General features: G+C 39.8%; 1 protein-coding gene across 1 annotated transcript in view; it reads right to left on the minus strand.

Moving 5' to 3' along the window:
- KCNH5 (potassium voltage-gated channel, subfamily H (eag-related), member 5) overlaps positions 1-16998 on the minus strand; it is a gene marked incomplete at its 5' end in the record, with an annotated part of 97946 nt that extends 80948 nt beyond the window's left edge. The window contains one exon of the mRNA XM_009868476.1: positions 16569-16998. Coding sequence (XP_009866778.1) covers positions 16569-16998 — 430 coding nt within the window. The remainder of the gene's footprint in view (positions 1-16568) is intronic.
- Between the last annotated feature and the right edge of the window lie 409 nt (positions 16999-17407).

Here is a 17407-nt window from a genome sequence, read left to right on the forward strand (position 1 = left end):
CTTTCCCTTTTTTTCCTCACCTTATTTTTTTTTCAGGCCAATAAAGGACCTGAAAGAGTAAAAGCTCTAGATTTAACATTTCAACCTGACTATGTTAGTCCTTTCACATATAGAAATTTTTCTAGAGTTGAAATAAAAGAGTATACTGTCCTTTCCATGAAGATACTTCCACTGCAAACAAGCCCTTTGCACAGAATGACTGTTCCACTCGCACCACCGGTTTTAGCATGAGCCCAGGTTACTACTAACACTCCAAAATCTCCGTAAGATATGGATTAAGAAAACCCCACTTATCTGTCATTTTTGCTTTGGACAAGCTCTGCATATGGTTTTCCTCATCCTTTACAGAGATGAAACCTCCAGGATCCACACAAAGCACACAGAAATGAGCTCTGCCGATGCAACCATTGGAAGGATGGAGCAAGCTGAGACCTCCTCAGAGAATTTAGCACAGCCATTTGGTACTTCTTACATTTCTTTAATCTTTAGAGATTTGTCAAGTGGGACACGTTGCTTTTTCAAAGAAGTTTGCTGCACTCTCTACAAAGTGCTTGCTGAATGGACAGCTGTGTATGTACTGATTATGAAAAGTGGGAGTCTGTCCTTTGTGTGAGAAAAGCATGCATCAAATTTTCCGGTGAAAACCAGGCAAGATTAAAGCCGAAGCAAACAAAATGACTGCTATGAAATGGGCCCAGAGTGCTTTTTTAATATATTTTTAAATGTCTCCAACATTCTGTACTTAAAGACTTTGACAACATAATTCTGTGAAAAGGCTTATTTATCCTGCATAAAGAACACAGAGCACTAACCTCTCAAAGGAAAGAAAATACTTATGCCTGTTGCTGTAATAAATGTTTCAGTCAACAGTGGAGAACCTCTCCTCTAACAGCACAAAGAAACACAGGGAACAAATCTGACGGCCAGCCTTGACGTCCCAGTTCATTTATACACTTAGGGTTGGAAAAGAGGAAGAAAAATTCTTGACCATAATTACTTTCAAGCTTTTCTAATTTCATCATGATGCATGCTTAGAAATATTTTCATTAACTAAACCACACAACACTCAGCTACATACTTAGCCTAATTAGATTATGGAAATGGTTTTAAATTGGAAAGTTTTAATTAGCAGCAATTATTTCACATGCTATTTCCACTATGTTATGTCATAGCATGGATAACGAAACAGAAAAAAGAGATACATTTCTTAAAATTCCATATTCAACTGTGATACACAACACAGGCTTCATTTTCTGCCTATACAACCAGGGGCTACTAACAGACACAAAAAATTACTCCAAATTCATAGGTACTCACTGACACATCTCAACATCATAAATACACCCTGAGTGTAGCCAGCTTGGCTTTCATTTAAAAAAAAAAAAGAAAAAAGGAAAAGAAGCAAAAGAAGCAAAAGGGAAAAGAAGGGAAAATAAGGGAAAGGGAAAGGAAAAGGGAAAAGGGAAAGGGAAAGGGAAAAAAAGGAAAAGGAAAAGGAAAAGGAAAAGGAAAAGGAAAAGGAAAAGGAAAAGGAAAAGGAAAAGGAAAAGGAAAAGGAAAAGGAAAAGGAAAAGGAAAAAAGGAGGGGAGGGGAGGGGAGGGGAGGGGAGATGAATACCCCAAAATTGTATCAGTTTTGTTGAACATGCTGTCTAATATCCTAAACAACTCACATTTCCAGTGTCTATGATGGGACATCCAAACCTTCTGTAGATTTACAGCACATACCTGTTGTGGCTTCGTCATGTCAGCCATTTATATCTTGCCATTCTACTAAATAATACTGGCTCTGCCTTAAACACACTAATATATCCGTTTAAAAGACCAGGATATACTGGACCGTTGCATTTATGCGTGCATATGCTCATCACATTCTTTTGAGAAGCAAGAGACAGGGACTAATTTCAGCATAAATCTGTAATGTTCCCATGTACTCTGGCTATATTAATCCTCGAACTATTCATCAGTGCATATACTGCTCATGGTAGATGAATTGTCTCCAGTCCTGTTTGATAGGCTGCGTCCCCCGAAGCAAAATAATACAGGTATTTTATTTCCTTTTTTAAAAAAAAAAATAGGATGAACTGTAAGGTTCATCTGATTTTTTTCCCTGCAAATTCTGTGGCTCAGACTCACATGAATTTTTGGTTATCATGAAATATCCTGACTGCAGGCTATTAAATCAATCACAGCAATGGACACTATCCCCAATTTACTTCTGCCTTCACCTGAGCTTTTAAATTGTAGGTGTAGATAGTAGATTAAATGCCTCCTGCACTCTTTGAATTTCATCTGAGGTCTGGACCAGTTACGTGGAGTCAAGTACAGAAATTCAGACTAATATAGTACAGTCAGACTCCTTTTTTGTGATTCCTGGAACATTGTCATTTGTGTTTGTTGGCTCCCTGAAACTTGGAACGTGGTTTGGTAGGCACTATACAAAAACATGTGAAGTTCCTGCCCTCAACTATTAACATTTAAACCAATAAATCAGGCATGGGTTTGGAGAGGTAAAAAGAACCACATGAAGTGCCAAAGTTCATGATTCTACCAAATGTCAGATCTGGAAATGAAACTACAGGTTTCACATTCCTAGATGAGAGCTTTAACCTTCAGACATCTCCACCCAAAAGTTCTTGCTCCTCTGTTAAACACTACCAATTAAAGGAGACCACAACTGACTCCTTCTTTTCATGTACACATGAAAATACATTAGTTAACAACTTCCATGTGTTGCTGTTATATGTGAAGGAGCTTTGTTGTTACAAATATAACCTGAAAGACAATAAACCATGAGAATGTCTGATTCATTCTGACATTCCTATTGTAGTAAAATGAAAACCATTAAAAATATAATGCCACTGCCGAGATGTCTGTGTCATATTGACATGACGATGCACCTTTATCCACAGTATAAATTTGGTTAGAAATATTTGCACAGCATGCAAAGGAAGAAAGGAATAAATGTCTGGCACAGAGATAAAGAACACAGGACTCTGGTTGTTCCCTTTGAATTTATAATCACAAAGTGATATACTTCAGCTAACATCCTCTTTGTTGCTTTCTCAGCTGGCTGAAAATGGATTATAAGGTGAGGATGCATAACTTCTCTACGGTCCATTATTTCTTATTATCATCCAGATGGAGCGTGGCTATTAGAGTACCACTAAAAACTCTAATGAACTGCAATGTTTTAGATTACTAATTCTTCAACAGCATGTTTGTATATCAATAGTAGACTGTAAAAGCAACAACAACAATCTGACTAATTAGGCTAGATCAAATCTGCTCAGCCCGCCTTCCTGTCCCCCATATTCTGTGTGTTCGTGTGGGTGTTCAATACTGATGCAGTTTTCATTAATCTCCTTCAGAAGCGTATAATAACGCCTTATAATATTGCCGGCATTTAGAAGTATTTATGGGCTTCTCTTGCTGAAAATAAGCATTTAAACAAAAACACACCCATGTTTAAACCATATGAAATTTTTTCTCTCTATTCTGTGTGTAATGCAGGGCAGTTTAAACCTCACTTGTTCCTAAGATAACAAGAAAGTGGTTTATTTACAAGGGCCACAATATTTATCATGATGTCCTCCATTTTAGCAAAGCACTTCAGGATTTAATTCATTAATACTTTTGGATATTCCTGGGTTTGTTTGGGGTTTTAACAGGTCACACAGAAACTTGATTTAAGCATGTGCTTTTTCCAGATTGCTCCTTTAGCAGTTGGTAGAATATTTAAAACAGCTGCAGTGCTGGGTCCCACTCTGAAGCTTGGGGAAAAAAAAAATTATTCAAAAATGGTCAAAGCAGGCTGTAGGATCTATGGAGCCACTAGCTTCCTAACATTGTAATCCTGCTCCAAAGCCCACCAACAACTCTAATAATGTGCATCTCTTACGATCCCTGAAACACATGAAGGAAGCTCTGTCAATGAAGATTTATTGCTTTGAAATGAAGACTAATGCTTCAGATAAATCTCTCTAATTTTGCCATTTAGAACCCCATTTAACAGCCAATCCTACCCCTCAGCTTCCCAGAAGAGAAAGCAGAGCAACTTCAACATGAGTCCAACCATGGGCACCTGCCTGCTCCTACCCAAGGAATAGAAAGGGAACAAGGTACTTGGTGGCATCAACCACATCAGCTTCCATAAGGTACCACGAGACACCAGCAGGGTCACCTCTGCTTTGCTTCTCAGCAGGATCAGCCTTCAACCCCTGCTGCAACTGAAGTACATGTGACAGGGCTCAACACACCATCACACACACACAGAGTCATGTGTGTCACAAAACAGACCTCCCTGCTACAATGACCTTGTGCATGGGGAAGGGGAAGGTTAGCCAAGGACTTCCGAGGGCTGTGACCGTGCCATGGGTGTTGTGGGCATCTCACACTTACTTTCCCCTTCCCTCCTCCTTCATTCATCTTCAGACAGGGAAATCTGATTACAAGCTCCTTCTTGCATGACCAATCTTCACCTACATTTAATTATTTCAGACTCACATTCTCCAGCCCTTTCAATATTTTCCACTGATGCCAGTGGCTTTTCTCTGAACTTCTTTCTTACTTTATTGACTTGCCTTCTTTTTTTTTTTTCTTTCAAGTGCTAATGCAGAGAGATTGTGTTTGATTAACTAGGAAGTTACATTTCCTTTAGGTAAGGTGGACTATCAATTTGAGCAGGAAATGTCTGCATTAATGAGGCACAGTAGTAACCTTCTTTATGCTTCAATTTCCTACTAGAAAATAATAGAGTGGAAGCATGCATCAGATTTCACATTTTAAAGTGTTTCTGGTAAAGGAGGAAGAAGATGACCAAATGAAGCCAGTCCTTTCACCATATAAAGCACTGAGAATTTGTTCCCATGTTTTTACCAAACAGGTGATTGTTCAAATATATCACACAAAAAAATAATGTCTATACAAGGGACCTCACTGAAATGAATGGTGAAGTTTTACACCTACATGAATTTGAGGCACAAGTCCTAGTGACCTTCAGATGGGACTTAATGCTCCTAATTCCCTCTTCCATCCATAAACCTTAAATATCAGAAATGTTTCTTTCATTATGGCTTGCGGCCAGAAAAACGCTTAAAAGTAAGCTCACGTTAAGCAACAATGAGGCCAGTGGGACTATTTCGTAGAATCATAGAATGGCCTAGGCTGGAAGGGACCTTAGAGATCATTTAATCCAACCTCCCTGTCATGGGCTTAAAACACTCCTGGTATATAATTGCCTAGTTCAGGAACAAAGGACCTGATTAAATGCTTTTTAAAACACAGGTAAGAACTCCTCACACCTCACTTTGCCCTCCTAGCCTTTAACCTAACACCCCTCAATCACATGTGAGGCAAGAGAGATGAGACTTAATGGATGCAACACCCCCTTCAAAGGCAGAAAATGTTTGCCTGTGTGATGACTGATGATTCTGTCAGGCTGTTCAACCTTACCAAGACATTGGGAGAATTACAATTTTTTCCTGGTTGCCACCATTACTGTTGGCACGTGCACGCACAAACACAGATTTTGAAAGGACGCGGATATGACCACTAATTCCAGTGTTCCACTTCAGGAAAGATCCAATTTATGGGGCTTTTGCCTCAAAACTGAGCATCTTCCACTGAGGAAAAACTGACACAGAACTTGACATGATGCCACTTCTATAGATCTGGGCTTTTTCCTGCAGAGGAATTCAGCATCCAAGCAACCTCTAACTGTCACATCACCATGTAGAAATCAGTGGCAGATATTTATAACCCTCTTTCCATCAACTTCATCTTATTTCAATTCTGATTATCTTCACAATAGAGCTTTGAAATATGACTTAATTTTCATGACATACTTTAGAAGAAATTAAATATTCTGCTCTATTAGGAAATCCTTCATGTTATTATGCAACAAAAATGTGGACAAAATAAGGTAAAAGCTTATTAGTCTTTGAACTTTTAAAACATATCTTTTTCTATCTGCTAATGTTCATCCTTTTGCCTGCTTGCTTAGTTTCCCCTGGAAAAAGAGAGAAATTGTTCAAAGTGAGAAAATTGCCCTCAAATCTCACTTTTTTTTTTCTCAATCCTTCTTCCATCCTTCTATTCCTCCAGTGGAAATACCAAAAAAATGTGGATTTTTTTCAAATATATTTTAAAGTAATAAGGACAAGAAAAAGGAAGAAAATAATTTTTCAAAGATAAAATTAGTATTTTCTTTCTTTAGTGTAAGTCTTTATTTTCTTAATGGACTGATGAAAACACTGAGGCAAGAACATTTAGCAGAGAACTATATTTCAGTAACAAAAACTTTTCAAGCCAAAAAAAGTCAAGCTCCTCTACTGAAATTAATTTCCCTCTGTTGCCTGCAGATGGGCTTGATTCAGATCCACAGTAAGAACAGGTTCTTCTTCCATAAATAATTTAATCAAAATTCATCTGCTCCAAACATGCCTTCCCAATATGTTAGAGGATACGAACACTACCATGCAGCCCTTATATTTGAGAAAAAAAATCCACTAAAGTTTTGTTTTTGTGTTTGACATCCTCATTCATTGCTCAATGCCTCGCTTGATTTGGACAACAGCATCTCCTCAGAGAGCTGAACTTCCCTGGGATAAGTGTACCCAGAGCGTGCATACAGATTTTACAGTTCAAATATGAAGTGATGTAAAGTGAATATGCAGTGCAAGCATGCAGTCACTACATCGTGGACCATAAAACATCAATAAATGTTAAAGGAAGGTCAACCAACTAACGAAAGACAGCTTTGCTACCTTTGCCTTTCTTAAAACAGAGATTTTCAGCTGTACCATGTTTTCTCTGCAACATCAGAGAGATGCAGAGTTGGGAAGGATGAGAAGGGATTGACTGCCTGGTCCAATTGCCATACCAAAGCAGGAGCAAGCATACATGGAGCAAGTCTGGCAGATACTTATAGACAGAGTGGAGTCTACCAAATCTGGTGGTGGCTTTGCCCATGGTCTCAATCCACCCTCAGTTGAAAAGCTTTGCTGGACTGATGTTGGAAACATCATGTTTCATCCCCTTCTAACTGACTTGATTGCCCTTCAGAAACCACGTAAGACCGTCACATTTTTCCCTTTCAAGCACCCTCTAGATGGTAGAAGTCAACCTTCCTGTTCCCCTTCAGCTGCTATCACCTTCATGTTCCCCTCCAGCTACTATCAGCTTAAACCAAAGTCAGTTCCTCCAACTGTTCCCCTGAGATCCTGTCTTGTAACAGATTTTTATTGATCTCCACTCTCTCCAGATGGTCTACAGCTTTCTTAAAGCCCTGTATCAAAGAAAAAAGATGTCTCACCAGCCCTTCTCCCAGCAGAATAAATGCCTTCTTCAGATTGCCTATGACATTGCTCCTGATATTTTTACAGTGAGATTTACAGGTTCTAGCCCACTGTTGTGTTACATTCAGGCTGCAGGTACCTTTTCCTCTCCCTTTTCCTCCAAGATCCTCTCCAGCCTCACAGCAGCAAAGACAGTTATTCTCTATACTGTGCTTATGCATTTGATTTGCCCTCTTTACACATGGTGCATTGCACTTGCCTTTATTGACATTCACCTTGCAGGTTTCAGGCTGCCTTTCCAAGTTATCGGGATCATTACTGATTCTGATGCTGTCATCTGAACCACTCACAACCCTTCCCATAACTCTTATGTTCTGTCACTCAACTCTGCTAATGAAAGTCTTGAATAAAGTCACACACAGGGCAAAGACTTTCCTGGCAATTCCCTCCAGGTTTGACAGTGAAGCCCTTGATTACTTTTTGAGAGAGATTTTTCAATCAGTTATCAGCAACTTTGTTACGACTGTGTGGAGATCATCTTTTACTCGTTTCCTGTAAGACCATTACGTAGAAAAGTGTCAGAAGCCTTTTAAAAAGTTCAGATATATTGTATCTGCTAAATTCTCCTTATTCACTAGGCAGTTATCTTGTCGAAGAAAGAAATCAGATTAATTTGTCATGAACTCATCTTGACAAATCCATGCTGGCTGCTGGCCAGTGGAAGAAAACTAGTTTTAATCATTCATGATCAAAATATTCCTACTGAAGCACAACCGGATTTTTTTTTCACTCAGGGATGCACAGCAGGTACCCAGAGGAGAGATGCCACTTTGGATGCTACCTTTAGATGCTACTCTGTCCTTCCCCCAAATTAAAGAGAAAGGGGTAAATCTCTTCAAGGGGGAACCTTAAATCAGAGAAAATTTTTTCCTAATTCTACCAAGGTTCTTGCAGAGAAAGCTGCAGGAAAGATGAATGAAAAAGCGAGCCGTGCAGGCTCAGTGCTCTCAGTATTTTCAAGAGAAACCTGACATTGTACTACTTCAGACCTACAGAAATGAAGCATGGGAAACCAAGAACTACTACCTGCCATGTGTTATCCAATGACCTGATATCTTTTAGTACCACCAAACATGTTACAGTACCACAGGCATTAGTGCACTAACAAAACATCCCAGAGATCTGTCATTTTTATTTCTTTTACAAAAAACAACACAAACCCCCCAACTCTATCAACTTCTCTGGATGTGCAACGATGTCACACAGTTATCCAGTTCTGAAATTCAACCTAACAAAATTTAGGCATGGAAATCTCTTGACTGACCTGAAAGAATAATATCTTAAAACCTGATTCACTGGTATATTTGAATTTTTCTACAATGGGACACTTCCTAAAGCAACTTGTCTCACTCCACTGCCCATTCTAACAACTTTCTGCACACTCTGTTGATAAAAGACAGCACTCGGCTGCAAGTAAAGCTAGGCCAATGTCAAGGAGATTTAACAGAAAATCCCTGTTTTGCCTGCTTAAAAGCAGTGCCCATGGAGGAGCACAGCTCCACTGAAATCAGACAGCACCTACCTGGGGAAGTGGCCTGACTTATTTGGGTAAGTGTTTTGAACGCTGACCATACACAGGTATTATCTCATCAAGTTCTGCGGATTTTCAAGTGTCTCTGTGCAGACTCAGGCCTAGATCACTCACTTGGCTTTCTGAAACTTGAGACCCGAAAAACACAATCTATCTACCCAGCCCCTTCCATCCAAGCGGTATAATACCTTGGGAGTTATCTTTTATCTAAGATTTGTTTATCCCTCTAGCACAATATGCTATAAAGCTGTGCTGTGTTGTGAGCTAGTTGGATATATTGCTGATCCAGTTGGATTAATTAAAACCTTTTGCTTCCTGAGAGATACAGATGTTATGAGTAATCCGAGACAACCTGATAATCCCTCTGGGACCATCTCAGGTGATTACTTGCACAGTGTGTAAGCAAGAGCACTGTGTAAAAACTGATTTTCCACGTTTATGTATCATTTATTTACTAGTAATTTTCAGTTGTTTTAAATAATATAGCCCAATAGCCAGAAATAACATTGGTTTCTTCATTCTTACCTCTCCCACTCACTGCCTCATCTCTCTTGATACCATAAATTCATTTAAACATATTAAGCCAATGATAATAAAAGTAAAGCTTACATAAACACATGCTAGCTATAACCTTGGAAAAAACGAAATCCATAAAGCTTCCCAAGGAGGCTGTTTTTAAATCTTATATAAAGATACATGGTTTTGCTATACACTAGAACCTGAACATCTAAAAATCTACTGTCATGTCAGAGTTAAAGCAAAACAAGGCGCATATGCCCCCCCATAGTCCTTCTGCCAATTACTCTTGTTGTATCCACCCCAATCTCACATTTAGACTGCAGTCTCCTAGAAAAGTGGATGATGCTAAATCTTTTACTCCCTAAGCGTAACGTGTTTTTTACTGTAGGCTACTGATACGTTTATACTCTAAGCCTCTTCCATGCAGCTGTTCAGAGAATATTAACATCGCCAAGTTCAGCTGCTGCACTGAGACCAATACCTTGCCTGAAAACACTTCATCTGCTCCAGCTGTGAGACATAACTGAGACTGCTAATAACTAAAAGAGATCACAGAAAAATCTTGATAACCTTGCTTTGTTGAGCTCATAGCACTTGGACTATGGTCCAGCAGTCCAGAAGGGTCAAAATGCTTTTCCAATGGCACTCAAAGGGGGGAAATACTCCCTGAAATGCAACTTCATATAACTTTCTGTGACACCTTCTTCTCTGTGCACTGGTGGGTACACATGAATGAACAGTTCTACTCTCTCTTTATCTGGATGTTAAAGAATTTACCACCTTTCTCATTGTTTCATCTGAAATACTGAACTAACAAATTTATCCCTGGTTTCGCTTAGAACTTGCATCACTGACTCTGTGTAGAAAACTTTACTCCAGTCTTCTAGGTGACCTGCAGCCTTCTGAAAACCTTTCTTCACGTGCTGAAATAGCAAGACGTGCTCACTTCAAACAAAGGGTAAGGGAGACGCACAGCTTTACTTCTGGTATTTCACCCAGCTCGATATTGATGATAAGCCCAAACGTAAACCTACCCAGGAAAGCTAAAAATAGACCCAAATCAGCCCTTCTGGCAAAACCTTTAGCACTCTGTCTCAATGTTTAAAACTACTCTGGCTCAAGCAGGTCTTTACTGCAAGGCAGTCCCCACATCAACACCTCCTCCTCCACTAGCCCTGCATCTCTTAAAAAGTCCAATCAGAAACTAAGAATTCCTGCTAGATAATCTCTACCTCCCATAAATAAACTGTGTCTGTGAGATGTAGTTATTAATGCCCAGCTGAGTTTGCAGCCTTTCTGGGGAGATGCGTGCCTGTGCAGAGGAGTAAAAGGAAAGGAGTTGCACACGGAAGACCCCCTAGTTTGGAAACATCCTTGTGTCCTCCTCTCAGTATCCTTGACAGTTTTGCCAAACTGTAGATTCAAATCATACAACAGGGAAGACCATGAAGAAGAGAGAAGCTGCTTCATCCCTCCCTCACTGGGCCAGACTCCATAGGATATTCAAATATTTGCCAAGTCCAGCCTGGTAATAACTTCCAAGAGATCCTTCCAGGGGTGCAGGATGTCACCCAGCTCTCCAGCCACTTCACAATGACTGCTGTGGAAGCATCCTGCACCCCACCTGCCAAATACAGTTTGAAGGTCACATCTGTATGTGGCTGAAGCAATTAAGAGCTCACTAGCAGGCCCATGCTCTTGTTCAAAGGGATTTAAACAGGGCCCACATTTTAAGAAACTGTAAGAAGCAGCTGAAAAATTGACACAAGTCCTCTAATGCTGTCAAACCCTTCCATGGCTCCATGGCAGGTGGTTCAGAGTCATGTCTCTCCCATATCCCAAATTCCTGCAGGAAAAGCAGATGCCATTACACAGCACTGACTCTTGTAGGACACCAGTAGAGCAGGGTTGGATTTCAACTAGAGCTAAACACTCAAGACTATAAATTCCTACAAATGTAAAGCCTTCTCACATTACTATCTGTTGCTGTAAAAAAATATGATTTAATCTACCTTACTGGTAGCAATTTTTGCTAGAAGGTGCTATCTTACACGTACATTTTCAGGATCAAAAATTAAATCCTATGGACTCTTGGGATTGCTTGTCTGGAAGTCTGCCAGACAAGCGCTTTCCTACAATTACACACTGTTATGTCAGTGCGTGGGCTTAGCCACTGCTTAACAAATTTACTAGATAAACCTCCATGATTCATACAAACAGCACTCAAGTGGCTAACTACCATATTGGCAGGGAACTGACTAATGTTACTTGAACAAAGAAAGAACCCACTTGAATAATGAATTAGGTTTTGGCAGATCAGTGGAGAGATGACTGACAGCCCACGGCAGTCCATGTCACAACTCCAAAACAAGAGCTGAGGAACAGCAAGGGAGGGTGCCAGGAGGAACCAGCAGCTTTTCAGCATCATTTGCCCATTGCTCAATATGGGAGATTTTAGAACTGGCTATGGCTCAGGTCAGAGCAACTCACCCGGTTTCAGTAGGAAAGAGCATGTCCTATTCTCTCCATTTAGTAAAATTAAAAGCAGAGCAGGGTATCAAGAAGAACCCACCCACGCTCTCCTTCATCAGCTCTCCCCTGAACAATGACAACTCGGGGTCAAAATGACAGCAATCACGTCTGTTTTCTTTTCCAACCTGCAAATCATGATCCTATTTTTAAGATGAAAACAAGAAGTCAGCATATCAAGCCATGAAATTAGAAACTGAGTTTTGGAAAGAGCTCGCTAGAAATTGCTCCGATAGCTGGCAGAAGTGACCAATTTTCCAGAGAAGGCATCCTGTACAATCACAACAACAAATTCTTCTGCTCATATACAAAGGCAATTTGAATTAACAAGTCTGTCTTCACCATAATTTCAAAGCAGTCATTGAAAAATAATATCTGCACCACAACTACCTACCCACAAATCTGAAAGTAAATAGAAGCCAAAGCTACCTAGGTATAGGAGATAAAAGTATCTCCCTAAAGCAAGGACAACAAAGCACCCTTTCTTAGCCATTCTGGAGACTGATAGATGACTAAGAGATTCTTCAGGGGCTTTCACATCTCAAGAAACCATGAAATATTCAAGGTTCATTGATACTCCTGCCTTCAGTATCTTCTTCTGACCTTCTACTGCAGCAACGATCACCAGAGAATTTCAGTGACCAGTGGAATATACTGGATTTCTGCTACTGCTTAGATGAAGTACATGCTGGATTGGGCCCATTCAGCCCACATAAACTCATATAAATGGCATATTTATGGGACTAGACTGACTCTGCAATCTGCTCTATGTCATTCAGGGCACTCTTGTTGTTGCACATAGCCAGCGGCAAACCAACTGCTCCAGGCTACACAAGAAGCTTGCAGAAGTATATCAGAGACCTTTGGAGCTGGCCAGTTTTCTCCCAGCAGAAGCACAAGAGGGAAGAAGGCACGCGGCAGTACACAAACTCGTGTTGTTTAAACGGCCACACTTGCTTCTTCAGAAAACCCCACCTCTCCCGAATTCTGCAAGCTGTTTCACCCTGCCGTCTTGCCACCTTCCCCAACACGCCTTTTTCCTTTTACAGACTTTCTTGCTCACTGAAGTCCTGGCTTTGCTGAGTTGCAAGATAGAACTGGTGTACAAACCACAAAAATCTTTCTTCCCTAATACATTCCTTTTTCTTTGAAAGGCACAAACCCGGTTAATTTTACATCTTCTTTGACGGCTGTGCTGCAGAAGCCTAAATCCTGCCTGTGACCTGAGCCAGAGCAACATGCAGCAGCAGAGACTGAGTTTCTTGCTGGAGGCTGTGAGCTGAGAGGAGATAATAGGAGATTTAAAAGAAAGGTCCTTCCTGAATGATAAGCAGTTCCAGGTCCATTCAAAAGATTTGTCAGACCTACACATTTGTTCTGCTCAGTGCAGGGGGGGATGAAATGACCTACATCAATACAAAGAGAGCTACAAAAGTCAGATCTTAATGCATATTCAGCAACTCTAGGCAGAAATGCAGAATAGGTATTTAAACAAAAACGCCTGTAAAAACCTTGCTCCCTTGTCATAGGATGCTTTATAGTTGCTATTTTTAGCTTCTCAAGTGTCAAGAAGCAACAGAAAAGATATTGCTGAACAGCACTGGACACCAAAAAAAAAGCAAGTGAGGTAGAACTAAATCTGAAGTAAATTCCACAAGATGAGGTTAAGTTATTCAAGCTCTCTTTCCTACAAGACAGGTGATGTATTTCAGTCTAAATATCCCACCCAACTCTGTCCTCAGTGAACAACCAAGTGACAAACTGCCAGTCAAACTGAAAAGCATCCTTGTTCTTCTCAGTTTCCACTGTCTCACATCGAGTAATGCTTTATCAGCAGCTACAGAATCTTAATTTAGCTATTTTTAACAAGTACACCATTTTGCAATTCTGCCCACCAGAAGGATTTGCAAACCTCTCTAAACACTCCTTCCTAGGTCCTGATAAATTTGCCAGCTTGAATAGGAAACTTCGGGCTTGCAGAACGAGTCGCTGCTAGCTGACAACGCCAGGAAGATTTTCTTTCCTATCTGCAGTTTTCATGAGTAGGCAGCTGGGATTGTGATGAATTACTATCTCCGATTCCAGTGCTAAGTTTAAGACATTTATTTGGCACAGTCTGTTAGAAAAGATGCTGCCAATATCAACTATTGGTATTAGCAAACTTCTCTGGGAAAACTACCAAAGGTATTTCATAGTCTCTCTCTGCTTGTAACAGGAGTCAGTTCAGGGACCAGGGCTTTTTACTGATTGAACTGTAACTGAATTTTGCTGAACGTTTATCTCTAAAGTCTGTTTCAAAAGAAAAACTGAAATATCTTGTTTTGAAAAAAAACTCACATGAATAATTTTCAGTTCTTAGTTACACCTCTTCTTGGGGCAGCCAAATCCTTTTCCTGAACTCACTGGCCACTTTGCCCGAGAAACTGCATTTTCCATCCGCTCTTTATTGTCCCTTCCTATCCCACTTTGGTGTTCAACTGTCTTTTTTCAGCAGCTGGCACTACAAAGAACATTTATAGAATCTCCTATAGCTCTGATCTCTCTGCAGAAATATTGCAAGTATAAAGCCCATGACCAGTATCTATATGGAAGTTGGTGTATTTTCTAATCAGTATTCAACCCAAGAAACAACTACTTTAGAATTCAGTCATCATACTGATGTGCATGAATTGAAAATCCTCAAATCTTCATTAATATCTTTGTAAAAGATTGAACCATTTGATCGTAACTGAACATTTTCACACTAGCATATAACTTAAAAAGGTTTCTTTTGTCTAGAGCCTTCCTGTGTGCCACTACACTCTTCACTCCTCTCACAAGCGAAGCCACATTTATTTTGATGGCATTATTTTCACGCGGTAAGCAACATAACTGTCTTTTTCTTATGCTTCTTGAATTTTAGATTCTACTCTTGACTTTTCCCAAAAGCCTACAAATCTACTTATGGTTTTGCAACTACTAAGCTTACAGGTACCACTTACAAATTTGACACGTAGATTTAGCAATTTCATAGGTAACATTTCTGAAAACTATTAATTTCAGCCGGTGGCACATCCATAGGTTGTTGTAAATGTCAACTCTGATACTGCTATGTGCATTCCCCATCTTTAACATGCGTTTCCAGGTTGAAAAAGCAAGAATACAATCCACCCAGAACAAATACAAAGCTGGTTACAAGTTCCACTTCCTTTTCACTTACTGAGGCCATGTATCTATTTTTTTATTACTATTATTATTGTCATTATTCATTATGCTTTGTGGCTCTCATCCTACCCTAAATCATCTACCATGACAACTTAGTTCCTTCTGTGTGACCTTCCTCTGCAGTAACAGAAGTCCCCACAAAAGACACAGGAAGTAAATACTGCAATACTTGAAGTGCTCTATATCCACTTCATGCTCCAAATCCCCAACCGTCAGTAAATACCACAAAGCAATTTCCACAAATGACTAATCAGCACCTATAGGTTTTCTAAGGCTTAGCTGCAACAGCTCATTAATGCTCTAAGCTCATGGATTTGGTTTTTACGGATTTCAAAATGTTTTGAAACCCACAAACTCACCACGTAAAGATGCTGTTCAGCAGAAATTTCACTGCATCACACTGCAAGCAGAGGCCTAAAACTGCAGCGTTGTTTTAAAAAAATATTTCAAAATCTCCCAACAGCCTTAATCTTCTGAAGATCTAAAAAGACTGTAGCAAGAAGACTTCCTTTTTATTGTTCAGTATTTCTCTGAGATGAGCCCAAAGTGTTAGCTGGGATAATTATCAGAGAGATTATGCAGATCTTATTTTCAAAAGGTTTTGTTTGCTCTTTTGTTACATAATTGCTCAGTGTTTGTACGCAACTCAGAAAACAGAAAGCATCAGAGAAATACCAAGAATTATTTATTTAACAGAAAAATAATTCTCCCGACTGATATTAACATTTTAGCAGTCTTTACTATATTTTGAAGATTTCTGTAACCTGGAGAGCTGCTCAGTGATCTACCCTAGGCAGCGCATGAGATGAGAAATGTGCCTTACCACTAGAGTATTTCAGAGGAGCTGCAAAACAGCAGGAAGCATAGAAATGGTAAAATATGGTCTCTTATGATTTCCTTCACTTCTAGCTTTGCTTGTGACGAAAGTCATCATATTCAGAGATGAAATCAGGACTTGCTATAAGTCAAACCAGCACCATAAATTACACAATCACATTATGGAATCACTAAGTGTTTCCAGAACTGGCTAAAACCAACACTTCCAAGCCTGTGCAAGTTTATAAACAAAACTCAGTCAGACTACCTGAATATACGTTGTAACTTTTAACCCATTTGCAGCCAAGATCTTTCAGACACCATCAAAGTCAGCTTTAAAGTGCAAAGACCCTGAACTCAAACTGAAATTGTCATCAGGCACACTTACGTACATACTAAACTTAGTCTCACAAACAACTTAAAAGTCACAGGAACTACACAATTTCATTTCCTTTTTTCAGTAATTGCAAGTTCAATATATGATTATTAACAGGTACTTTGTGGTTTTTTAGGATGTCAAGAAAGCTTACAGCAAGTGTGCTATGCAAACATCATACTAGCCTTACAACTACCTTTCGCTTAAACATAATAATAAAAAGAATTCTACTTACAGCCAACCATCATCATGGCCACCGAGAAAATTTTCTCTCCGTCAGTGGTTGGTGCTATGTTTCCAAATCCTATTGTTGTAAGGCTTGTCATGGTAAAGTAGAGAGAGGATATGTACAAGGAGTCTTTACTGGGTCCACCTTCCCATTGCCCTGAGCCAGTGGTGTTGTATCGATACGGTGTCCCGATACTCAGTGCCAACTGGTAGAGCCAGCTATCTGTTTTGATTGTATTAGTGATTTCGTCTATAACTTCATAGTCCCCAATGCTGTACCATATGCAGGCTAGCCAGTGGGCCACCAGTCCAAATACACACACCAACAGTACCAGTACAGCAGCACCATATTCCAGATAATGGTCCAACTTCCTGGCAACTCGACCGAGTCGTAGAAGGCGCACCACTTTTAAGGAACTGAAGAGGCTACTGATCCCCTAGGAAAAAAAAAAAAATCATTAATTCAACTGAAATATCCTGCTGGTTAAAACAGAAGGCTGCACAGCAACTCCTGAATATGCTTTAAATCTTCCTTTACAATTTTTTCATGCCCCAATGGAATACAAGATCAAACCCTCCTCCTCCTCCAGTACTTTTGTCCTCATCAGGATAAATCAAGTTTGGCATTTATTAGGGGGATAAATTGCTCAAGCTCAGTCTTTCCAAGCAGCAGAGCAGTTCTCTGGTATCCAAAGTGAGAAAAGGCACATTTATTATAAAAAAGGAGTGATTCAGTGCTTTGCCAGTTTGAAGTAAACGGGAGACTTTGCTTTGACCTCTCGGAGGTCAAATGTGGTGGAGGAGCAGTCACAGATGGAGTTACACCATCTAAGTCGAGTCTTCCTG

The sequence above is a fragment of the Apaloderma vittatum genome, unplaced genomic scaffold (genome assembly GCF_000703405.1).
Source record: "Apaloderma vittatum isolate BGI_N311 unplaced genomic scaffold, ASM70340v1 scaffold10450, whole genome shotgun sequence".
NCBI classification, from domain to species: Eukaryota; Metazoa; Chordata; class Aves; order Trogoniformes; family Trogonidae; genus Apaloderma; species Apaloderma vittatum.